Source organism: Chiloscyllium punctatum, chromosome 46, assembly GCF_047496795.1.
Source record: "Chiloscyllium punctatum isolate Juve2018m chromosome 46, sChiPun1.3, whole genome shotgun sequence".
Lineage (NCBI taxonomy): Eukaryota > Metazoa > Chordata > Chondrichthyes > Orectolobiformes > Hemiscylliidae > Chiloscyllium > Chiloscyllium punctatum.
This window is the reverse complement of record NC_092784.1, coordinates 55,541,034-55,566,866: the sequence shown is the minus strand read 5'-3', so window position 1 is coordinate 55,566,866 and position 25,833 is coordinate 55,541,034. Positions and strand designations below refer to the sequence as shown.

The window sequence follows — 25,833 nt, the reverse complement described above, 5'->3', positions numbered from 1 at the left end:
TGGCAACATCCTTGTATGTCTTTTCTGAAACCTTTCAAGTATCACAACATCCTTTAGATAGGAAGGAGACCAGAATTGCACACAATATTCCCCAAGTGGCCTAACCGATGTCCTGTACAGCCGCAACATGACCTCCCAACTCCTACACTCAATGCTCTGACCAATAAAGGAAAGCATACCAAACGCCTTCTTCACTATCCTATCTACCTGCGACTCTACTTTCAAGGAACTATGAACCTGCACTCCAAGGTCTCTTTGTTCAGCAACACTCCCTAAGACCTTAGCATTAAGTGTATAAGTCCTGCTATGATTTACTTTTCCAAAATGCAGCACCTCACATTTATCTAAATTAAACTCCAGCTGCCACCCCTCAGCCCATTGGCCCATCCAATCAAGATCCCATTGTACTCTGAGGTAACCTTCTTCGCTGTCCACTACACCTCCAATTTTGGTGTCATCTGCAAACTTACTAATGTACAAACTAAAAACTTACTTAATAATGAGAACCTCCCATGTTCTCATCCAAATCACTTGTATAAATGACAAAAAGTAATGGACCTAGCACCAATCCTTGTAGCACTCCACTGGCCAGAAGCCTCCAGTCTGAAAAGCAAGTCGCTCCCACCACCATCACCCACCTTCAAGCCAGTTCTGTATCCAGATGGCTCATTCTCCCTGTATTCCATGAGACCTAACCTTGATAACCAGTCTCCTGTGAGGAACCTTGTTGATCCACCTAGCATCGACCTTGGAACCGGAAAAGACAACAGCAAAAACACAAAAAGCTATGTTGACCAGGCAAAGTCCTTCTTACCAACATCTGGGGCATTGTGCTGAAATTGGGAGAGCTGTCTCACAGACTAGTAAAGCAACAACCTGACATAGTCATTCCTATGGAATCATACCTTACAGATAGCACTCTAGATACCATTACCATCCCTAGAAATGTCCTGTTCAACGGGCAGGACAGACCCAGCAGAGGTTGCGTCACAGTGGGCTACAGGCGGGAGGGCGTTGCCCTAGGAGTCCTTGACATTAACTCAGACACCATGAAGTCTCATGGTTTCAGGTTAAACATGGGCAAAGAAACCTCTTACTGGTTACCATGTACCATCCTGCTTTGGCCAATGAATCAGTACTCCTTCATGTTGAACAACACTTGAAGGAAGCACTGAGGCTGGCAAGGGCACAAAATATACTCTGGGTGGGGGATTTCAATGTCCATCACCTGGAGTGACTTGACAGCAGCACTACTGATTGTGCTGGTCAGGTCCTAAAGGATATAACTGCTAGACTGGGTCTGCAGCAGGTGATGAAGGAACCAACAAGAGGAAAAAACATACTTGACCACATTCTCATTAATCTACCAGCCGCAGAAGCATCTGTCCATGACAGTATAACTAAAAGTGACCACTGCACTGTCCCTGTGGAAACGAAATCCCACCTTCACATTGAGAACAACCTCCATCGTGTTGTGTGGCATTACCACCGTGCTAAATGGGACAGACTTCAAACCAATCTAGCAGCTCAAGACTGGGCGTCCATGAGGCACATCAACAGCAGCAGAACTGTACTCCAGTACAATCTGCAACCACATGGCCTGGCATATCCCCCACTCAACCATCACCATCAAGCCAAGGGAACAATTCTGATTCAACGGAGAGAGTAGGAGGGCATGCTAGGAGCAGCATCAGGCATACCTAAAAATGAGGTGTCAACCTAGCAAAGCTATCAAACAGGACTACTTACATGCCAAATGGCATAAACAGCAAGTGATAGGCAGAGCTAAGTAATCCCACAACCAACGGATCAGATCTAAGCTCTGCGGTCCTTCTACATCCAGTCATGAATGGTGGTGGACAATTAAATAACTCACTGGAGGAGGAGGCTCCACAAATATCGCCATCCTCAATGATGGAGGAGCCCAGCACATCAGTGCAAAAGATAAAGCCGATGCATTTGTAACAATCTTCAGTCAGAAATGCCGCGTGGATGATCCATCTCGGGCTCCTCCAGTGGTCCCCAGCATTGCAGATACCAGTCTCCAGCCAATTCGATTCACTCCACATGATATCAAAAAAAGGCTGGAGGCACTGGATGCTGCAAAGGCAATGGGCCCTGATAACATGCCGGCAATAGTATTGAAGAAGTGTTCTCCAGAACTTGCTGCTCCCCTAGCCAAGCTCTTCCAGTACAGATACAACACTGGCATCTACCCAACGAAGTGGAAAACTACCCAGGTATGACTGTACACAAAAAGTGGGACAAATCCAACCCGGCCAATTTCCACTCCATCATCTACTCTCCATCATCGGTAAAGCGATGGAAGGTGTCATCAACAGTGCTATCAAGCAGCACCTGCTCAGCAATGCCCAGTTTGGGTTTTGCCAGGGTCACTCAGCTCCTGATCTCATTACAGCCTTGGTTCAAACACGGACAAAAGAGCTGAATTCCAGAGGTGAGGTGAGAATGACAACCTTGACATCAAAGCCACATTTGACCGAGCCCTGGCAAAACTGGAATCAATGAGTATTAGGGGGCAAACACTCCACCTGGCACAAAGGAAGATGGTTATGGTTGTGGTGGGTCAGTCATCTCAGCTCCAGGACATCTCTGCAGGAGTCCCTCAAGGTCATGTCCGAGGCCCAACAATCTTCAGCTGCTTCATCAATGACCTTCCTTTTGTCATAAGGTCAGATGTGGGGATGTTCGCCAATGATTGCACAGTGGCATTCGCAACTCCTCAGATATTAAAGCAGTCCATGCTCAAATGCAACTAGATCTGGACAATATCCAGGCTTGGGCAAACAAGTGGCAAGTAACATTCGCGCCACACAAATGCCAGACAATGACCATCACCAATAAGACACACTCTAACCACTACCCCTTAACATTCAACGGTATTACAATCACTGACTCCCTCACTGTCAACATCCTTGGGGTTACCATTGACCAAAAACTCAACTGGACTCACCACATAAACACAGTGGCTACAAGAGCAGGTCAGAGACGAGGAATACTGCAGCAAGTAACTTACATCCTGACACCCCAAGGTCTATCCACTATCTACAAGGCACAAGTCAGGAGTGTGATGGAATACTCTCCACTTGCCTGGATGGGTCCAGATCCAACAACTCAAGAAGCTTGACACCATCCAGGACAAAGCAACCCACTTGATTGGCACCACATCAACAAATATTCAATCCCTCCACCACTGGCACTCAGTAGCAACAGTGTGTACTATCTACAAGATGCACTGCGGAAATTCACCAAAGATCCTTAGGCAACACCTTCCAAACCCACAATCACTACCACTGTGAAGGACAAGGGCAGTGGGTGTCTGGGAACACCACCATCTGCAAGTTCCCCTCTAAGCCACTCACACCCTGACTTGGAAATATACCACCATTCCTTCACAGTTGTTGGGTCAAAATCCTGGAATTCCCTCCCTACTGACATTGTGGGCTAACCCACAGTAAGTGAACTGCAGCAATTCAAGAAGGCAGCTCACCATCACCTTCTCGAGGGCAAATAGGGATGGGCTATCAGTGCTGGCCAGCCAGTGATGCCCAAGTCCCACAAATGAATTTTTAAAAAGCCTTACTGAAGTCCATATACATCATGTCCACCACTTTACCTTCATCAGTCCTCTTTGTTAATTCAATCAAGTTCGTAAGACATGATTTCCCACGCACAAAGCCATGCTGACTATCCCTAATAAGTCCTTGCCTTTCCAAATACACGTACACTCTGTCCCTCAGGATTCCCTCCAATATCTTGCCCACCACAGAGGTCAGATTTACTAGTATATAGTTCCCTGGCTTTTCCTTACCACCTTTCTTAAATAGTGGTACCATGTTAGCCAACCTTCAGTCTTGTGGCACCTCACCTGTGACTATCGATGATACAAATACCTCAGGAAGGGGCCCAGCAATCACTTCCCTACCTTTCCACAGAGTTCTAGGGTACACCTGATTAGTTCCTGGAGATTTATCCACTTTTATGCATTTCAAGACATCCAGCACTTCCTCCTGTGTAATATTGACATTTTTCAAGATGTCACCATCTTTTTCCCCAAATTCTCATCAATCCTCTTTGTTACTTCTTCAAAAAACTCAATCAAGTTTGTGAGACATGATTTCCCATGCACAAAGCCATGTTGACTATCCCTAATCAGTCCTTGCCTTTCCAAATACATGTAAATACTGTCCCTCAGAATTGCCTCCAACAACTTGCCCACCATCAATGTCAGGCTCACCGGTCTATAGTTCCCCGGCTTGTCCTTACCATCTTTCTTAAATACTTAGCCAACCTCCTGTCTTGCGGCACCTTACCTGTGACTATCAATGATACAAATATCTCAGCAAAGGGCCCAGCAATCGCTTCTCTAACTTTCCACAGAGTTCTAGGGTACACCTGATCAGGTCCTGAGGATTTATCCACTTTTAAGCGTTTCAAGACATCCAGCACCTCCTCCCCTGTAATATGGACATTTTTAACGATGTCGCCATCTATTTCGCCTCATAATATATCTTCATGTCCTTCTCCACAGTGAACACTAATGCAAAATACTAATTTAGTATCTCCCCAAACACCTGTGGCTCCATATAGATCGTCTTGCTGATGTTTAAGGGGCCCTATTCTCTCCCCGGTTACTCTTTTGTCCTTAATGGATTTATTAAAACCCTTTGGATTCTCCTTTCCCCTATTTGCCAAAGCTATCTCATGTCCCCTTTTTGCCGTCCTGTTTTGCCTCTTAAGTATACTCCTCTGCCTTTATACTCTTCTAAGCACTTTCTCAATCTCTTCTGTCTGTATCTGACATATACTTCCTTCTTTTTAACCAAAACCTCAATTTCTCTAGTCATCCAACATTCCCTAGACCTCCCGGCCTTTCCTTTCACTCTAACAGGAATACAGTGTCTCTGGACTCTCGTTATCTCATCTCTGAAGGCTTCCCATTTTCCAGCTGTCCCTTTACCTGCGAATGTTTGCCCCCAAACAGCTTTTGAAAGTTATTGCCTAATACCGTCAAAACTGACCTTTCTCCAACTTAGAACTTAACTTTTAGATCTGGTCTATCCTTTTCCATAATTATTTTAAAACTAATAGAATTATGGTTGCTGGCCCCAAAGTGCTCCCCCACTGACACCTCAGTCACCTGCCCTGCCTTATTTCCCAAGAGTAAGTCAGGGTTTGGAGGGAAACGGGCCAAATGCAGGCAGTTGGGACTAGTTCAATTTAGGACAAGATGGATTGAAGGGTCTGTTTTCGTGCTGTATGACTCAATAGTTCTGTACATTTCACCATATTCCAGACGTGTGCCTTGTAGATGGTAGATAGGATTTTGACAGTAAGGAGATGAGTTGCTTAGCTATGAATTCCTAGCCTCTAATTTCTCTCGCAGCCACAGTATTTAAATGACTGATTTTAGTTAAATTTCTGATCAGAGGGAACATCCAAAATGTTGACAGTGGGTGATTTGGAAATGGTCATGTCTTAGAATGTGAAGGGGAGTTAGTTAGATTCTCTCTTGTTGCAGTCCACATTGCTTGGTGCTTGTAAAGCATGAATGTTATATGGCACTTGTCAGAACAATCCCTAATTATTGTACAGATCATGATGCATTCTAGGCTCAGAGAGTTTGTTGGAGGGAAGGCCACTAATAAGCAACTGAAGATGGTTGGGCCAAGGACATTACCTTGAGGAACTCTTGCAACAATATCCAGGAGTGGAGATGAATTGCCTCCAACAACCAAAATCATCCATTTTTCTTTGTGGTGATTCTTTTCTTTGATTCCCACTAACTTTAATTTTGTTTAGAATTCCTGATGTCAAGGACGGTCACTCACACCTCGCCTCAAGACCTCAATTCATTTTTAGATCAAAGCTGCAATCTAGACTGCAGCTGCATGGTCCTCGTAAACCAAGAGACATTTTGTAGCAACATCAACAATGCTTTCCCTCACTTTATTGATGATTGAGTGTAGCTTGGTGGAGCTCTGATAGCGAGGCTGGATTTGTCCTGCTTTTTGTGGATAGGTCAAACCTAAGTAAGTTACCACATTTCCAGTTCGATGCTAATGTTGCAGCTAGACTGGAACAGCTTGGTTGTGATAATGGCTAACTCTGACGCACAAGGCTTCATGACTACAGTTGGTTCTGATATATATGTTCTGTTCCCGTGCGATCCTGCATTATAAGAAAATCACGTTACAGCAGTGCCATTTAAACTAATGGGGCCGGAATTGCATTGTAGCCAATTCAGGTAAGGCAAGTTTGTGTTCTACAAATAATGGTCTAAATTCTTCAAAAGCATTATAGCCAATTCACGCTGAAGAAATGCGAGTCATAGCAGAACTAACTGTACTTGTCGTCAAAGCCCACTGCCTTTCATGTATTCAATTGCTTTAGCCACTTCTTGATAATTCATGGAGAGAAGTAAATTGTCTGAAGACTTGCATTTGAGTTGCAGGCTGAAATGGACAACCTGGCTGAAGATTGTTGCAGACTCTTCAGCCTTGTCTTTTGCACTGATGCTCAGCTCTATCATCATTGAGAATGGAGACATTTTTAGAGCCTCTACTGTAACCATCCATCATCATTCATGTTTGGATGTGTTGGAACTGCAAAGCTATAAGTGAATCCCTTTTAGCACTGTCTATCACATTCTGGTTCTGTTTTTCAGCATGCACACATTTCTGTGTTGTATGCTCTCCTACACTACCATTAAACCAAGTTTGATGATACTGGTACAGTGAAGAACCTATTGGGAGTGAGATTTCAGATATTGGTGAAATTCCATTCTGCTGCTGATAGCCTGTCACACATCCTAGATGTTCAGTTTTGAGCAACCAGCTCTGTTCTAAGCCTATGCCATCTGGACTACTGGTAGTGTCACATAACATGATGAAAGGTGTCTTTGATGTGAAGACAGAACTTCACCTTCATCAGGATTGTGCAATGATCACTCCTACCAATACTGTCATGAAAATACGCATCTTTAACAGGTAAGTTGGAAATAAGTCATTCAGAACTCTACCATCTCAGTCAGTAGTGGTGATATTGCATTGCTTATGGTGTTGGATTTTTATTTCCTCCATCCATCTTCTCTTGGATAAAATGTGACGAAAACACATTCACCGTCTTGAATCATTAACCCACCAGAAAACTGAACACTGAGAAGGCCAAAGCCTCAAATCCAAATCTTACATTTTATCAGCCAATTTCGTCAATTTAGGCAAACGCATTGATCATGTGACTGAAATATTAGTAAATTCTTAAAAAGGATTAAGCATCAGACTCAACCTCTGTGAGATGAGGGAAGAATGCTTATATAATCATTCACTCTGTAGCTACTGAATGGGCTATAAAACTCCATGATGAACACTGTCTGGGGCTTGGTAGTACACATGAATTTTTTTTTAATTGTATGAAGTAGCTAGGCTTGAGAATCTCAATGATTCATTCTTCAGTCTGGGATGATGTAGATGTGGAACCGATGTCAGAGAGATATAATTATTCAACTAGGATTTTTTCAACTGGTATCCTTTGACCTCTCCTTCAGCTCTAAAGGTTGATGTTGGATGAGCGCAGAATGAGGCTGAACTCTGATGCACCTGGGGCTGAAGTAACTGGTTGAAGTTAAAGATAGAGTAGTGTAAGGCTATTGATGCCTATGTAGTTGGACCATGGCAATGCTCAGCTTCTTCAAGTAGGGACAGCAGAGCTGAGAAAGCTAACTTTCTGAGCAGTATAATAAACGTTCTGCAGAGCAGCTAATTATTTAAGAACCACATATCACAGAGCCCACATCCTGGCATGTTTGTATTTCAATCCTATCACAGTCCTATCACAGAGAAAGATGCTGATTTGCACATTGGGACAAACTCCCACCTGTTTGCCAATCCAAACTGCAAATTCTTTTTAGTTTTTAAAAAATAGTTTTTGCAAATAGAAGTGAAGAGTGTCAATATTCATGATTGAAACAATTGTCATTTAAATCCAAAATTATATGTGTACACAGTCTGGACAATGTCAACAATATTGGTACATTATCAATTAAAGAGACCTGCCTGGTTTGAAACAAGCCTTGGATGGTTTTCATATGCAACAAAGGGGTTTAACATCCATTTAACACTTCTTTTACCAAACTAAATCGTGTCCTCCACTATTCATTGACTCAAAGATGATTAAAGGTAAAATTAGGAGCAAGAATGAATGGTCTGTTCCAATGTCGACACTCCGTTCTATAAGCACAAAAAGTTATCATTTATACAAAATAAACAATCCAAAATGAGCAATCCTTAAATGGTAACACCAAAAAAGTACATTTTATAAATAAATCTCTTAGTTGCCAGCTTTAAAATCAGAAACACCTGCTAACTTTCACTTTCTTCCTCATGATCCCTCCAGAACTGCTACCTTCCCAACTGCATCGTCATTGGATTTCCTAATGGCATCTAATACAGTATTACTTAAAAGATTATTGCACAAGAGCATATGATGTTGGGGTGATGTAGCAGCATGGATAGAGAACTGACCAACTAAAAGGAAACCAAGAGACAGGATAAATAAATCAGTGTCAAGTTGGAAAACTGTAACCAGTGCAGTCCCAATGTGATCAGTACTGAGGCTTTGACTAGTTATATTCACATTAATGACTGATGAACGGACTGACTGTATCGTGACCAAATGTGCAGATGAAAGAAATATGGAAAGGAAAACAAGTTATGGGGAGTATACAAGCAGCCTGTAAACACATACTGATTAATTAAAGTGAGTGGGCAACAAGTTAGCAGATAGAATATAATCTGGGAAAATATGAGGTTGGCAGGATATTAGTTGAAAGGGGAGACTGCAGAATGCAATAGTCTTTTTACATGAAGCACACAGGAAGTAACTAAGAAGGTTGATGGAATAGTAACCTTTACCGCAGTATTGAATGGAAGTACAGTATTATAACAATTGTACAGGGCATTGGTGAGCTATCTCTGTGGTCACCTTAATGAAGAAGGGGTATATTTGCTTTGGGGACAGTTCAGTGGAGAGTTTCTATGCTGAATCCTGAGATAATGGGGTTTGCCTTTTGGAAAAGGTTGTTGAGGCTGGGCGTATACTCGCTGGAGTTTAGAAAAATGGAGAGGTGACCTTATTGAAGGATATGTGATTTCACGGGGGTCTGACACGGTAGATGCTGAGGGGATGTTTTCTCTCATGCAGGAATCTAGAACTAATCGGGTCTCCCACTTATGATGAAAATGAGGAGAAATGTTTTGTCTCAGATGATCGTTAGACTTTGGAATTCTACACCATTAGACAGCATAGGAGGCTTAGTCATTGAGTACATTCAACGCAAAGTTTGGATAGATCTTTGACAAGGGAGTCCAGGATTATGGGGGACAGGCAAAAAAGTGGAGTAAAAGCCACAATCAGATCAACAAAATAATTATTGGCGGGGCAGCAGACTCAGGTTTCTCCTCCTCCCATTTCTTATGATGTTATGTAGGGGATTATTTTCATTTGAATTCACAAACAAATTTTAATTTCAACAACATGGTGGTGTAGATTTTACAACGGCTGACATTGAGCCAAGAAAGGCTATCAAAGTGTGCCAAATTTATGGAGTCACTCACGGAAAGACTTGCTACGAACATCTGCTGTGAAGCCCTTCTCCGGTTTACTGAGTGAAATGGCAGGTGTCGAGCTGAAAATGGGAGGTTAAAATAAAAACTAATTAATCAAAAGGTGGAGAAGAGCATTTCACTGGCTGATTCTGGACACATGTCCAAAATTAGGAGCAAATGTCTCAAAAACATCGCCGTCTGGCCCCGGTACAAACACACAAAAAACATCACCCCAAACAATTGGAGTTAGTGAGTTTTTTCTTTTAAAGAGTGTCTACTTCTTCGATCTTGGGTAATATTAAAACTTCTGTGGGACAAGGCAGGGGCTGGAATTTGACAAGCTGGTTTATGGAGAAAAACAGATGTAAGGTTATTGATGAAAGGGCCCATTTTTACCTTGAAATGTTCTGTGAAGCAACATTGCATACAAACTGTCTTTAGCTTGTAATCTAGCCTGACCCGCCACAGCATGGCTGAGGGAGTACTGAACCTTTGGAGATGTTAAACTGAAGTTGCAGAATACTGTTTGAATGGGAAGGAATTATCCTGATGTACTGGATAGCATTTATTCCTTATCTAACAGAACTAAGACTGATTAAATAACCATTGCTATATGTGAGGTTCCACTATATGGAAATTGTCTGCTGCATTTCATGACTTAAGAGTGGCCATACATCAATAGTAATTCCCCCGCAGTGAAACACTTTGGTACATCTGAAGCTATCAACAGTGTGAAATAAACAAGACTTATTTTGTGTCTGATAATAGTTCCATACAAATCTTATGTCAACAAGAAATGAAAATACTTCTATGCAGTGTTGAAAGAGTGCTGCACCATCAGAGGTGTCACCTTTTGACGGAGAAATTCAGCTCTCTCAGCTAGCTGTCATAGATCTGGAGCACCATTTGAAGAAGTGTAGAGAGAATTATTGATATCCTGGAAAATATTTACCTCTCAAGCAATAAGATTAAAACAGGTCATTTGATCATGTATCTCACTGTTGTTTGTGGGTCCTCACTGGTCTGAGGGTGGGTCTCCGGAGCCAAAACATTAACTGTGATTTCTCTCCACAGATGCTGCCAGACCTGCTGAGCTTTCCCAGTAATTTTGTTTTTGTTTCAAGTTTCTCAAACTTCTCCTTATAGCTAACACACTCCAATCCAGACAACATCCTGATAAACCTCTTTTGTTCCCTCTCCAAAGCCTCCACATCCTTCTTATAGTGTGGCAACCAGAATTGCATACAATACTTCAAATGTGACCTAATTAAGATTTTTATTCAGGTGTAACATGCCTTGCCAATTTTTATATATAGCATGCTTTTCACCTTCTTTATCACCTTATCCACCTGTGTTGCCACTTTCAGGGAGCTATTTACTTGTACCCCAAACTTTTCTGTATATCAATGCTCCTAAGGGTCCTGCCATTGACTGTATACTTTTCTCTTGCATATGACCTCCAAATATGCATCACCTCACACGTATCTGGATTAAACATCATCTGCCATTTCTCTACCCAACTTTGTAACTGATCTATACCCTTTGACAGCCTCCCTAATTATCCACAACTTCACCAATTTTGTGTCATCTGCAAATTTACTAATCTGACTACCTACATTTTCATCCAAATCATTTATATGTTTTACAAACAAAACAGGTTCCAGCACTGATCTTTATGGAACATCAATAGTCACAGACCTCCAGTCAGTAAAACACCCCTCCACAAATACCCTCTGTCTTCTAGACCATGCCAATTTTGTAACCAACTCACCCCAGATCCCATGTGACTTTATCTTCTACCAACCTACCATGAGGGACCTTGTGAAATACTTTACTGAAGTCCATGTAGGCAACTTCCACTGCCCTACCCTTCATCACTTTCTCAATCTAGTTTGTGAGACAGGACCTCCCCTACACAGTGCCATGCTGACTATTCCTATGATGACTTCAGTCAAGCCCCCCTTAGATGCTGATATGTTTCAGTAAAATCTCCTCTCATTCTCCTAAACCTCAATGACTACAGGCCCAACCTCCTCAATTTCTCCTCATGAGAAAGTTCCTTCATACTTTGGATCAATTTAATACATATTCCCTGGACTTTCTCCAAAATCAGCATATATCCTTAGATTACAGAAATCGTTCACTGTATTCTAGGTCTAATTAGTGTCTTGTATAGATTTAGCAAGACTTTCCTATTTTTATGTTTCATTCCCTTTGAAGGCCAACATTTCATTTGTCTTCCCGAATACTAGCTGATCTTCTATGCTAGCTTTTTGTGATTTACGCATGAGAAGTCCCAAATGCCTCTGTGTTGCAGCTTTTTGCAGTCTTTCTTAGTTTTCAGCTTGGACTGAAAAGTGACCGGTAACATTGCACCACACAAGTACTAGGCGGTGACCATTTCAACCAGAGAGAATCTAATCATTTCCTTTGACATTCAGTGGTGGTACCATCATTGAATTCTCCCATATCAACATGCTGGGTGTTACCAATGATCAGAAACTGAACTGGACTTGCCATATAAATATAGTTGGTTACAAGAGCAGCTCAGAAACAAGGAATTGTGCAGCAGGTACTCATCTCCTGATTCCCCAAAGCTTGTCTACCATCTGTAAGGGGCAAGTCAAGATAGAATACTCCCCACTTGCCCAGATGAGTGCAGCTCCAAACAAGAAGTCTGACACCATCCAGAACAAAGCAGGCTGCTTGATTGACACTGAAGCCATAAACATCCTCTTCCTCCACGCTGACACTCAATACGTTTGATGTGTAACATTTACAAGATGCAATGCAGAAATTCACCAAGGCTTCTTGAGCAGCAGCTTCCAAATTTACAATTACTTCCATCCAAGAGGACAAGGGCAGCTAACACATGTGAACACCACCACCACCACCTGCAAGTTCCCCTCCAAGCCACTTAATACCCTGACTTGGAAACATATTTACTGTTCCTTTAGTGATGCAGGGTCAAAATCCTAGATCTCCATTGCTAGCTGCATTGTGGGTCTGCCTATTGCACGTGGACTGCAGCGGCTCAAAAAGGCAGCTCTCCACCATCTTCTCAAAGGCAACTAGTATGGGCAGTAAAAGCTGGCCCAGCCAGTGAATCCCATATTCCATAAATGAATAAAATGATAACAATAAACAGCTCCTCTGTGCTTCCTGTCCAAGTGTATGACTTCACATTTTTCCACATAATATTCCATCTGCCAAATTTTTAAACTGTCACTTAGCACGTCTATATCCTCTTTGTGGTATTTCTCTTCATACTATTCTTTGCAATTGGGAATCAAAGAAAAGATATTTGCCAATGCTTCTTATTTGGCTCAAATGAGGCTCCATAAACCACATTTATTTGGAGGAGCGGCTATGAATTATACATTTGTTTCAATGGTATGTAAGTCCCTTATTATTGCTAACTATAACCACAGAGGTATCTAGATCCGATTTAAACGGCAAAAACAGTACTTTTTTTTATTTACATGCACAATGTTGATGTAATATTATGGAAAAAGACTGACTTGATCCCAACGGATTCAGTAAAGCACTCAGCTTCCTGATGAAGCAATCATTTTGGAGTAAGAGGCTCAATTGGTAAACCTTCGCTCACATACACTCAATGAAATAATTCCAATTTTAAATTGTCCTGTCTGTTAGATTAATAAGTTATTTTTTACTTTTCCATTAATTTTATTTGTACATTTCACCATTGAGATTATTATATAAATAAACCAGGGCACAGGTGTGCAATATGACAGCATGTTCCGACGTATGGGACTTGCTAGATGATGCACTTCATAGAGTGAGTCATGGAGTTGCTGTTCTTTAGAGAGCTCGGTCCTGTAATTTGTTGTCTCCTTAAGACAGACACCAGGCTACATTTTTCTTTCTCAGTTTCCTTTCCCTTTTCTCAGGCTCATTTCAAAGATAGTGAGTACCCTTAGTAACTGACTCTCAGTAGTGCCCTTAAAGGTATGTGCTTGGACTGTGATTTTAGTAAAACCACTCGGCCTTGGGACTATATCCAATCTCCACACGCATACTGAACAGGAGCAACCACTTCACAAGTACCTTTCCTCTCATGAGATTACCAGATAGATGAGGATGGGAAAGTTCAGCCTGCTCATCCTAGCTTCTACAGAAAGAATCTACCATTCCCAAAATACAGCACTAAACTGTCTCTTAATATTCCAACACTTGTTTTGATTAATGTAAAAAGAAACTGTCCTAAATACTAGTCCCTCTGAGTGAAAAAGCTCTTTCTGGAAACAGCCCTAAATTTGCCTTATTTTATATCACAGTATTGATACTGGGTTGACTTTCTGTCCGAATTGTGCCATTGGTTCGTTTGAAGTTTGCATTTTAAATTTACTTTTTCCATACCATTTGCTTTCTATTGTATTTTCATCAGGTCCAATTTTAGTTGCTACTTTAATTGATACTTCAGTCCTACTTTGCCTCCTTTCCAGATTCTGTACAACAGGAATGCTGTGGTGTCTTCAACATTATGCAGAAATAAAGTCAAACCCAGGATCTTCCTAATTGTTTTCCTGCAGGGAACGGGAATTTATTATTCTTCTTTTAACAAGTTAGGCACAGGTCTGAGTGGCCTTTATTTAAGCACGTGAAAATTTGCAGCTGGAGCATAATTTGGCCCTTCAAACATACTCTGTCACTCGGCAAGTTCATGGCTGAGCTGCTATCTCAACCCCAGCTTCCCTCACTATCCTTCCATCTCTTAATTCACACAGTGCCCAACAACTGTCGCCTTCTATCTTAAACATACTCAGTGACAATTCACAGCTCTCTGGGTAAAGTTTTCCAAAGATTCGCAATCCTTTAAAAAATTCCACCTCATTTCATTTGTAAATGGTTGAAATTCTTCTGCATACTAAATTCTTCTGCAATTTTCATCTATTTTCTGTGCTTTCGCATTTCTGTGATTTTTCCTGATTTTAAAGGTCAAATTGTACCCTCTGGATCCAGCTGCCCAATTAATAGGTCACTGAGTCCCTCGTGCCTGTTCAGTAAACTGAATAGCAATACCTTCTGTCCTAGTTCATGTATATATCTCGTAACATTTTCAACAGCAACTATTTTTTAGGCCTACCTTAGCATTTCTTTACTGTAAGCAATGGAACCAAAGTATCTTTTACATTTCAATCATTAATTATTGTCATGAGCTCACAAACTCTCGATCAAAGTTTGAACACAAGGAGAAATAGACTCAAAATTCATGAAGTTGATGCTTAACCAAAAGTCATCATTTGCTCAATGAAATATTGCTGAATCATGCTGGGTTTTCTTAAGTTCTGAGGAACTGGAATGAGACAGTCATGTCTCTTAACTATTCCACTGCACAAGTGAAAAAATGGACTTAAAATAGGTAACTAATAACAATAAATAATAAGATCAGCTATGGCTCTGCTAGTAGCACTATCGCCCCAAGTCTGGATGTTGTGAGTTTAAGCTGTATCCAGCATTTTGAGTACAAAAATCAAGACTGACACTTCAGTACGGTATTGATGGGTGCTACACTGTCAAAAGTGTCATCCGTCAGATGAGTCATTGAACTGATGCCCTGTCAGACAGCCATTAAAAGTCCCATGCAGTGTTCCAAAGAAGTGTGGGAAAAGAGTCCTGTCCAATATTTATCCAATAACAAATATCACACAAAACCAGATTATCACATCTCTATGGGAGCTTGCTGGGCACAAATTAGCTGCTGTGTTTCCTACAAAACGACAGTGACCCTATAAACAGTTCAATGGCTATAAAGTATTTTGTGATATCTGGTGATCATGAAAGACATGATATAAATGCAGATCACTGTAAAGCAAGATACAACCTTTTATCATTTCAAAATTTCCTGCTACATTTGGAGGTGGTAAGTGTTTGGATTTGGAAAAAACCATCCTCATGGCATATTAATTTAATCTTTGTTTAATGAATCAACATGTTGATTAATAACAATTCACATATACCTGAATATTTCTTGTATCTGAGCCTTCAGGGTTGTGAAATGAATATAATGCTGAGGTTCAGAGAATGTCTGAGGGCAGCCATTTTGTATAGAAATCTCTTTCAAAAGTAGGATTTGCAAAGATAAACTGAAGTTTAAGTTAATTGTTATTTTTGCTTTTCACTGACTTCCCCCAGACCTGGGTGGATTTGCAAGTATGGATTTACTGAAGTGTTGTGATGGCTACGGGGACATCATAAAATATGGGTTTAAGTTGCAAAGAATATAGGCAAAAAGATTAAACTACTCCTGCCCCAACAATACAAAAATAAAAATTCTAATTCTGGCTCAGTTATAGCATCATCCATTGTTCCTTTTGGAAACCTACAGAGAGAATATTCTACCATTTCATAAAGTTTTCTTTCATCTTTGAACTTCTGATGCATAATTTGTTTTGAGATTAGATGACTGTGTAGTAACACCATTTATATTTTTCCCTAATTTCCACCTTTTATTTTCTGTTATGCTGCTAGGTCAGGAACTCTCAACAGACTGGAGATTTACATTCTTCAACCGAATGTACTATTACTGTTCATGAATGCACTCAAAATTACTCTAAAATTTAATTATTGTTTCTTTAATTAAAGTTGGAGTAAGCGTTATAAAATGGAACCAAATATACCATCTCACAGGGAAAGCTTCCATCAATAAATTAAAAGAACAAAGACCTCAAATTTTGTCACTGAATGTGTGTCCACAATCAAATTTCACTCTTAATGGAAACTGTAATTCACTTTTGCATCAACAAATTATACTTCCTAAGAGACAGGATAATGATTTCAAACAATCGGTTTATCAGCTTACCTCACGTAGCCTTGATGTATTCTGCTCAAATCTGAAGTTGCCTGTTTCAGTCCACGATTTTTGTGTCAGTAATCCTGTTTGAAGTCTCCTAACCAAAGCAGCAGCACTGTAGTTTTAGGAGCTTGAATGAAAGCTGTCTTTTCTGCTTGCGCACACCTATACCCACAGTGTCCCTGATGTATACTCTGGTTCCACACCTGATCTCTCCTGATCTCTTCTTTCTCCCACTGGGGAGAAAAAAAATTGAGTAAGTTTAATGTTCATCCCACTGGTTGCATAATATGTAGCTTTTATAGGTTGCATTACACTTAAAAGGGCTTCAACATGGCTACATTTTTGGCAAAGCAGTTGCCAATAATAATTGGCAAAAGAAATCCTTTGGCCCCTTGCAAACGCTGCTTGATGGACATGCTTCTCAATGGTTTCATTGGTAAAGGTTCCAACTAGAAATTTGCCCCTGGTTTGTGGAGTTAGCTGCTCTCGGGTAACTGCTAACCAGCAACTGGTGCCAATTTTCCTGAACTTCTTACTGAAAGTAAAAGCAAATTTCTTGCAGCTTCACATTGGGTATTTCTTTCTGTAAAGTATGTAGTATTGATGCTGTGCGAGAACAGATTTAGGTTTGGGAGCAGCAATTCCCAACACCAAAATAGCTTGCTGAACTTAACTGGCAAATGCCAGACTGAAAAAATGGTCATTTTGTACTTTGCTGGTCACAAGGCAGATGCTACAAAGACTTACAGACCAGGAAGGTCCCACAGCAACAAATATTGTACCCACTCTGGCAAGCAATTTCCAGTTGTGAACATGACAACTCCCACAAAAAAGGTTTGTAACAACGATGTTCCAGTATGCATCAAATTAATCCCGTCAAAAAAAGAGATCATACAGCCCTTCAGGTCTCTGCTGTTTCTGTGGAGCATTTTATGCAGTTCTATTCCTCTGCTCTTTTCCCTCTAGCCCTGGAGGTTGTTTCCTTCAAGTATCCGCCCAATTTCTTTTTGAAGTCTATTGTATATCGCCACTTCAGGTCCTTTCTCACACTCCACTCTGTTATCTTTTGCCCAGAACCACATATCTGAATCTCCCCAGTCAAAAGTTGCAACTATTCTGGAAGCTCCCTAAAAAGACGATGGCACACTAAACAAATCTATGCATTGCTAACTATAAAATTGCTTCATTTTAAAACTGACATAAGACGGTGCTATTTTCTGGGTCTGTAGATTGTGAAGGAGCAAAGATGGCTTTTAGCAGAGTGATGTGCACTTACTGTCGGATGTGGGGTTTTATGGAGAGTTTCAGTGTTATTGATGATTATGTCTGCAGTAAGTGTCTTTGGTTGTGAATCCTAACAGATCACATAGATCGGTTGGACTGGCAATTAGAGACATTAAGGAATTTACAAGAGCTAGAGGTTGTGATGGATGGCAGTTAAAGGAAGGGAGAAAAGCTGCAGATACAGTCAAGTCGATGGTTTAACTCCAAGAAAGGCTGGAGGCTGAGGCAGGTCGTGCAGGGATCTCCTGTGGCTATCCCCATCTCAAACAAGTATGCTGTTTTGGAAAATGTCGGGGACTCTCAGAGGAATGTAGCACGAACAGCCAGGTTTCAGGTATCAAGACTGGCTCCAATGTAATGAGGGGTACGTTGGGTTCCAAGTGAGCGATTGTGATAGAGGACTCTCTAGTCAGAGGCACAGTCAAACGTTTCTGCGGCTGGCAGTGAATAAATCAGAATGATATGTTGCCTCCTTAGTGCCAGGATAAAGGATATCTCTGAGAGGGTGCAAAATGTTCTCAAAGGGGAGAGGGACCAACAGGAGGTAATTGTACACATTGGAACTAACGACATAGGAAGGGAAAAGGATGAGATTCTGAACAGAGAATATAGAAAGTTAGGCAGGAATTTAAAAGGGAAGTCCTCAGGGCAATAAGTATCTGGATCACTCCTGGTGCTACGAGCTAGTGAGGGTAGAAATAGAAGGGTAGAGCAGATGAATGCATGGCTGAGGATTTGGTGCAGGGGAGATGGGTTCACATTTCTGCATCATTGGAATCTCTTCTGGAATAGAAGTGACCTGTACAAGAAGGACGGATTGCATCTGAATTAGAAGGGGACTGAAGTGGCAGGGAGATTTGCTAGAGCTGCTTGGGAGGATTTAAACCAGTAAGGTGGGTGGGGGGAGGAGGAGGAGGAGGAGGAATGTTGGACCCAGGGAAATAGCAAGGAAAGAGATCAATCTGAAACTGGTACAAATGGGAAAATGAGCTAGTCAAATAGTCAGGACAGGCACGAACAAATCAGAGAACAAGGTAGGACTGATAAATTAAACTGCATTTATTTAAATGCAAGAGGCCTAACATGGAAAGCAGATGAACTCAGGGCATGCTAAGGAATATAGGATTGGGATAGCATAGCAATTACAGAGACGTGGCTCAGGGATGGACAGGACTGGCAGCTTAATGTCCCAGCGTACAAAAGCTATGGGAAGGCTGGAAAGGGGGTGGGGAAGGGGGGGTGGCAAGAGAGGAGAGTGAGTGGTGTTTTTGATAAGGGATAGCATTACTGCTGTACTTAGGGAGGATATTCCTGGGAATATATCCAGGGAAGTTATCTGGGTGGAACTGAGAAATAAGAAAGGGATGATCACTTTATTGGGATTGTATTATAGACTCCCAAATCACCAGCAGGAAATTGAGAAACAAATTTGTAAGGAGATTTCAGTTATCTGTAAGAATAATAGGGTGGTTATGGTATATATTATGAATAGATTATTCCTGATGAAGGGCTTTTGCCTGAAACGTCGATTTTCCTGCACCTCGGCTGCTGCCTGAACTGCTGTGCTTTTCCAGCATCACTCTAATCTAGAATCTGGTTTCCAGCATCTGCAGTCCTTGTTTTTACCTACTAGAGAAGGTGCAAAACTTGACCTACTCTTGGGAAATAAGGCAGGGCAAGTGACTGAGGTGTCAGTTGGGGAGCACTTTGGGGCCAGTGACCATAATTCTATTGGTTTTAAAGTAGTTATGAAAAGGATAGACCAGATCTAAAAGTTGAAGTTCTAAACTGGAGAAAGGCCAATTTTAACAATTAGGCAAGAACTTTCAAAAGCTGATTGGGGGCAGATGGTCGCAGGTAAAGGGATGGCTGGAAAATGAAAGCCTTCAAAAATGAAATAACGATAATCCAGAGACAGTGTATTCCTGTTAGGGTGAAAGGAAAGGCTTGTAGGTATAGGGAATGCTGGATGACTAAAGAAATTGAGGTATTGGTTAAGAAAAAGAAAGAAGCATATGTCAGGTAAAGACAGCAGAGATCAAGTGAATCCTCAGAAGAATATAAAGGCAGTAGGAGTATACTTAAGAGGGAAATCAGGACGGTAAAAAGGGGACATGAGATAACTTTGGCAAATAGGGTTAAGGAGAATCAAAAGGGTTTTTACAAATACATTAAAGACAAAAGAGTAACTAGGGAGAGAATAGGGCCCCTCAAAGATCAGCAAGGCTGCCTTTGTGTGGAGCTACAGGAGATAGGGGAGAAACTAAACAAGTATTTTACATCAGTGTCTCACAAACTTCATTGAGTTTTGCGAAGAGGTATTGAAGAGGATTGATGTAGGCAGAGGAGTAGACATGATCTATATGGGCTTCAGTAAGGCGCTCAACAAGGTTCCTCAAGGTAGACTGGTTAGTAAGGTTAGATCTCACGGAATACAGAGAGAACTAGCCATTTGGATACAGAACTGGCTTGAAGGTAGAAGACAGAGGGTGGTGGCGGAGGGTTGCTTTTCAGACTGGGGGCCTGTGACAAGTGGTGTGCCACAAGGATCAGTGCTGGGTCCACTGCTTTTTGTAATTTATATAAATGATTTCGATATGAACATAGTTGGTACAATTAGTAAGTTTGCAGATTACATCAAAATTGGACGTGTAGTGGACAGTGAAAAAGGTTACCTCAGATTACTACAGGATCTTGATCAGATGGGCCAATGGGCTGAGGAATGGCAGACGGAGTTTAATTGAGATAATTGCAAGGTGCTGCATTTTGGGAAAGCAAACCTTAGCAAGACTTATACACTTAATGGTAAGGTCCTGGGGAATGTTGCTGAACAAAGTGACCTTGGAGTGCAGGTTCATAGCTCCTTGAAAGTGGAATCGCAGGTAGATAGGATAGTGAAGATGATGTTTGGTATGCTTTCCTTTATTGGTCAAAGTATTGAATATAGGAGTTGGGAGGTCATTTTGCAGCTGTACAGGACATTGGTTAGGCAACTTTTGGGATATTGCATGCAATTCTGATCTCCTTCCTATTGGAAGGACGTTGTGAAACTTGAAAGGATCCAGAAAATATTTACAAGGATGTTGCCAGGGTTGGATGATTTGAGCTCCAGGGAGAGGCTAAATAGGCTGGGGCTGTTTTCCCTGGAGCATCAGAGGACGAGGGATGACCTTATAGAGGTGTATAAAGTCTTGAGGGGCATGGATAGGAATAAACAGACAAGGTCTTTTCCCTGGGGTGGGGGAGTCCAGAACTGGAGGGCATAGGTTTAGGGTGAGAGGGGAAAGATATAAAAGACAGCTACAGGGCAACCTTTTCACATAGAGGGTGGTGTGTGTATGGAATGAGCTGGTGGAGGATGGTACAATTGCAACATTTAAGAGGCATTTGGATGGGTATATGAATAGGAAGGGTTTGGAGGGATATGGGCCAGGTGCTGGCAGGTGGGACTAGATTGGGTTGGGATATCTGGTCGGCATGGATGCGTTGGACCGAAGGGTCTGATTCCATGCTGTACCTCTCTATGACTCTATGTGGTCGGCTTGGACGACTTGGACCGAAGGGTCTGTTTTGGTGCTGTACATCTCTATGACATAACTTGGAGCAAGTATAATTTGTGTATTCTTCTGAAACAAAGTATTATGAGCAGCATTGGTCAAAGACTAGAAAAAAAAACATGTGTGACAACGTAAGTGAAGAAATTAAAATGCTTGTGGGAGTAAGCTGGCCAACATATTTAGATTTTTTTAAATGATGAAAAGAACAAGCTTTATATCAAACAGAGTATTTCCTGAGGATATGAAGTAGATATAAATTAAAAGCTGCAAGTCATGATACATGAAAGCATCTAAATGAGAGTTAAGACCATAATATGTTGAAGAAATAGGCCACTTGGCCAATCAAGTCTGCCCCTCCATTGAATTAGATGTGGCTAGTCTGATAATCCTCAACTCCATAGCCCTTTCCCCCATAACCCTTGATTCCTTTACTGATTAGAAATGTCTGTCACAGTCTTATATCTATTTAACCCAAACCTAAACTAGTACTTTAACAATGAGACAAGAGTGAGGTAAAAGTGGAACGTTCCCTGCCTGCCTTTCTTCAGCCTGACCCCCCATACGATCCCCCATATTCTGGCTATTATAATTCATTGCAATTAATTTACTTTAAAAATAAAATTTCCTGATTATATTTACCTTTAAACACTGTGCAAAGTAAGCATGTCATTTGCTCTTCTGAATACGTGAGTAATATTAAGATAAAGGAACTGTTAAAGGATCTGGTAAATAGATGTTCTGCTTTTGGTACCTTCTGCCCCCACATGTCAAAACAGTGTTACTTCTTTTATTTAAAAAGTGGGGCCTCCCGTGAACTTTTTCAGTATATTTGAACAAATCAATTTATTTGTCAATGAGAATATGCATTTTCCAATGTCCCTTTATTTAAAATAACTTACATTTGTGTCACTGGTTGATAACGAGATTCTCTTTTTCACCAAGTAAAACAGTCATTTTTTAACATGCCAATTTGCAAGTAGTTATAGCTGCATACTCTGCTTACACACTATTTACAGGAACATGCATTGATACTCCAATTCTGTTAGCAAGTCTAATATGTTGTTAAGGTTGTTGAACCTTAAAAATATATAAGTGCAATCCTCCCAGCTATCCAGAAATTTCCAAAGCCCGCTCGGAGACGCATAGCCCACCAGGGTACACAATCTCAGATGCCAGCTTGCTTGGAAACTGTGGAACACTGACAATAAGCTCCTTGAGACCGTTGGTCTCTGGATTCTTACTCCCAGATCGTAATGACTGGGACAGCGTTATGATTGAATCGCTCAAATCTTCAAATTGTTTTTCAAACGATTAAAGCAATTTGGAATCTTAGGCACCACCTGATCTTTAGATCATTTGCAGGAGTGGGATATCTCTATACATTAACTGCCTATGCCCAGTTGCCCCTGAGAAGGTAGTGGTGCTGAGCCACTTTCTCTAACCTCTGAGTCCTTGAGGTGCAAGGCAAACCCTTTCCACTCCACAGTGTTGTCAGTGACTCCCTCTTGCAGCCAAGCCCCAATCCATTTCAATATCAAAGAATTTCTAATTCCACCCAGCACCCCCTCAGGCCAGAAGACAAGAGTTTGCGCAGAAGAAGAAACATTATTGGCACAGGAAGAGGCCGTTCAGCCAGAGTAGTGTACTCCCCAGATCCCTGTGTTTGCTCCTTTTTGTGATATTTAGCCTCTCCCCTGTATTTAAGGGACTTAAACACATTGTGTCTCCTGACACAATGAGGCCATGAGGTGAGGCACCACATGGTTGAAGAGCAACCCTCAGTCCGTCCAATGGAAACAGTTTTCATTCTGTGGCACAGTGAGGGGACGTGACCGTGGCTAGAGGAATGTAATACTCACCCTGTGTGGCTGGGGAGCCTCCCTCTCCTCAGGGAGGGTGAGGGTCCAGCTCTGTCACGGAAATGCGCCTTTAAGGCAGGGATGCGCTTTAAAGTCGGCCAACAAAAAACACCAGCGAAGGAGGGGCGGGGCCTGGTCAGTGCTGTCTTCGGGGGGGGGGGTCAGGGGTCGGTGGTGTCCTGAGGCCGGGGTCAGTGATGCCCCCAGGACAGTACTGACCCCGCCCACAGGTCAACATTTCCCCGCCCCCAGGACAGCACTGACCCCGCCCACAGGTCAACATTTCCCCGCCCCCAGGACAGCACTGACCACGCCCCAGGACAGCACTGACCCCGCCCACAGGTCAACATTTCCCCGCCCAGAGGACAGCACCGACCCCGCCCCCAGGACAGCACTGACCACGCCCGCAGGTCAACACTGCCCCGCCCCCAGGACGGCACTGACCCCGCCCCAGGACAACACCGACCCCGCCCCCAGGACAGCACTGACCACGCCCCCAGGTCAACACTGACCCCGCCCCCAAAGACAGCACTAACCCCCTTCCCCCAAAGACAGCACTGATCACCCACTCCCCCCCCCCCCCCCCACCCCCCCACCTTCCCATCCCAGGGCAGCAGTGACGCCAGCCACCCAGGACCTCACCAACAATGTCCCTCAGGGCATCATTGACCCCTGGTCCCACAACATCTGCAGGAGGCTGCAGAAGGATCTAAACAGTTTGGGAGAGCGGTCCAGGAAATGGCTGATGGAATTCAATGTGAACAAATGCGAGGTCTTGCACTTTGGAAAAAAGAATACAAGCACAGACTACTTTCTAAACGGTGAGAAAATTCATAAAGCCAAAGTACAAAGGGATCTGGCAGTGCTAGTCGAGGATTCTCTAAAGGTCAACATGCAGGTTGAGTCTGTGATTAAGAAAGCGAATGCGATGTTGTCACTTATCTCAAGAGGGTTGGAATATAAAAACACCATTGTGCTACTGAGACTTTATAAAGCGCTGGTTAGGCCCCATTTGGAGTACTGTGTCCAGTTTTGGTCCCCACACCTCAGGAAGGACATACTGGCACTGGAACGTGTCCAGCGGAGATTCACACGCATGATCCCTGGAATGGTAGGTCTAACATATGAGGAACGGCTGAGGATCTTGGGATTGTATTCATTGCAGTTTAGAAGATTAAGGGGAGACTTAATAGAGACGTACAAGATAATACATGGCTTGGAAAGGGTGGATGCTAGGAAATTGGTTCCGTTAGGTGAGGAGACTAGGACCCGTGGACACAGCCTTAGAATTAGAAGGGGTAAATTCAGAACAGAAATGCGGACACATTTCTTCAGCCAGAGAGTGGTGGGCCTGTGGAATTCATTGCCGCAGAGTGCAGTGGAGGCCGGGACGCTAAATGTCTTCAAGGCAGAGATTGGTAGATTCTTGTTGTCTCGGGGAATTAAGGGCTACGGGGAGAATGCGGGTAAGTGGAGTTGAAGTGCCCAGCAGCCATGATTGAATGGCGGAGTGGACTCGATGGGCCGAATGGCCTTACTTCCACTCCTATGTCTTATGGTCTTATGGTCTTATCAATCATGTCCATGTCAGCACTGGCCACTGCTCCCTCCCACAGGACAGCACTGACAACTAACCCCAGTCTAAGACAACACCACTCGTGACTGAGTCCTCCCAGAGTAACCGCACTGGTTACTGGATCTTTACCAGGACACCGGCATTGGACCTAGCTCCTGCCCAGGTTAACAATATTGATCGCCGCCTGGACAGTACAGCTTATTGGTTTGCACTGCTGACTTAAAGCTCCAGGAACCCAGGTTTGATCCACTATCGGGCAACTGTCTATGTGGAGATTGCACACTCTCCTGGTGTCTGCGTGGCTTTCCTTTGGGTGTTACATTTTGCTCCCACAGTCCAAAGAAATGCAGATTAGGTGGATTGGCCATGCTTAATTGCCCATAGTGTCCAGGGATGGACAGGCTAGATGGGGTAGCCATGGAAAATGCTGGGCTACAGGGATGGCGTTGGTCTGGATGGGATGCTCTTCGGACGGTCAATGTGGACTCGATGGGCCTTATGGCATTCCTCCACACAGTAAGAATTCAACAATTCTATGCCCTGAACATTGACTACTGGTTCCACTGATTTGGACTAACCAGATACCTCCCAAAGAAACACTCTAAGAGCAAAGGTGCTAACACTGGCTCACCCAGGGCAACAGCAACCCCTACACAATCTTCTGGAACTGTATCTCTAGCTGTCCCACACTATTAACATTCAACAGACAGTCCAAACTGACAAGTGGGTCCATAAGGGCTGAAGTATTATGGACTCACCCAGTGCAGTACAGCATTGGTTCTATTGGAATTGCAACAACATTGACCACTGATTATTGCTTTCCACAAAGCAACTGCACTGGCTACTGACAGCTCTAATTGACTTATCTAAGTTTCTCACAGTCACCATCCCATTAACTTCATATTCTAAGACTTCTAAATCCACTGCACTTTCTCTCTGCATTAAGAGGGGAACAGGCATGATGGGCTGAATAATCTCCTTCTGCACTGTAATAATTCTGTGATTTTCCCAATTCTCGCTGGGAGAAGAAACATGTGCGAACAGCCCGGGGAGAATATGATCTGTTTCGAACAGATATAAATAAATGCAGGGGACAAAGTATCACAGTACA

The 25,833-nt window shown here is 42.5% G+C and overlaps 1 protein-coding gene across 1 annotated transcript in view; it reads right to left on the bottom strand.

The window, feature by feature from the left end:
- LOC140468121 (tetraspanin-1-like) overlaps positions 1 to 23,244 on the bottom strand; it is a 53,012-nt gene extending 29,768 nt beyond the window's left edge. The window contains exons 1-3 of the mRNA XM_072564309.1: positions 23,147 to 23,244; positions 16,453 to 16,679; positions 9,636 to 9,706 (exon numbers count right to left, since the gene is read on the bottom strand). Of these exons, the coding sequence (XP_072420410.1) occupies positions 9,636 to 9,656 (21 nt within the window). The 5' untranslated portion in view covers positions 9,657 to 9,706; positions 16,453 to 16,679; positions 23,147 to 23,244. The remainder of the gene's footprint in view (positions 1 to 9,635; positions 9,707 to 16,452; positions 16,680 to 23,146) is intronic.
- Positions 23,245 to 25,833: the final 2,589 nt, after the last annotated feature.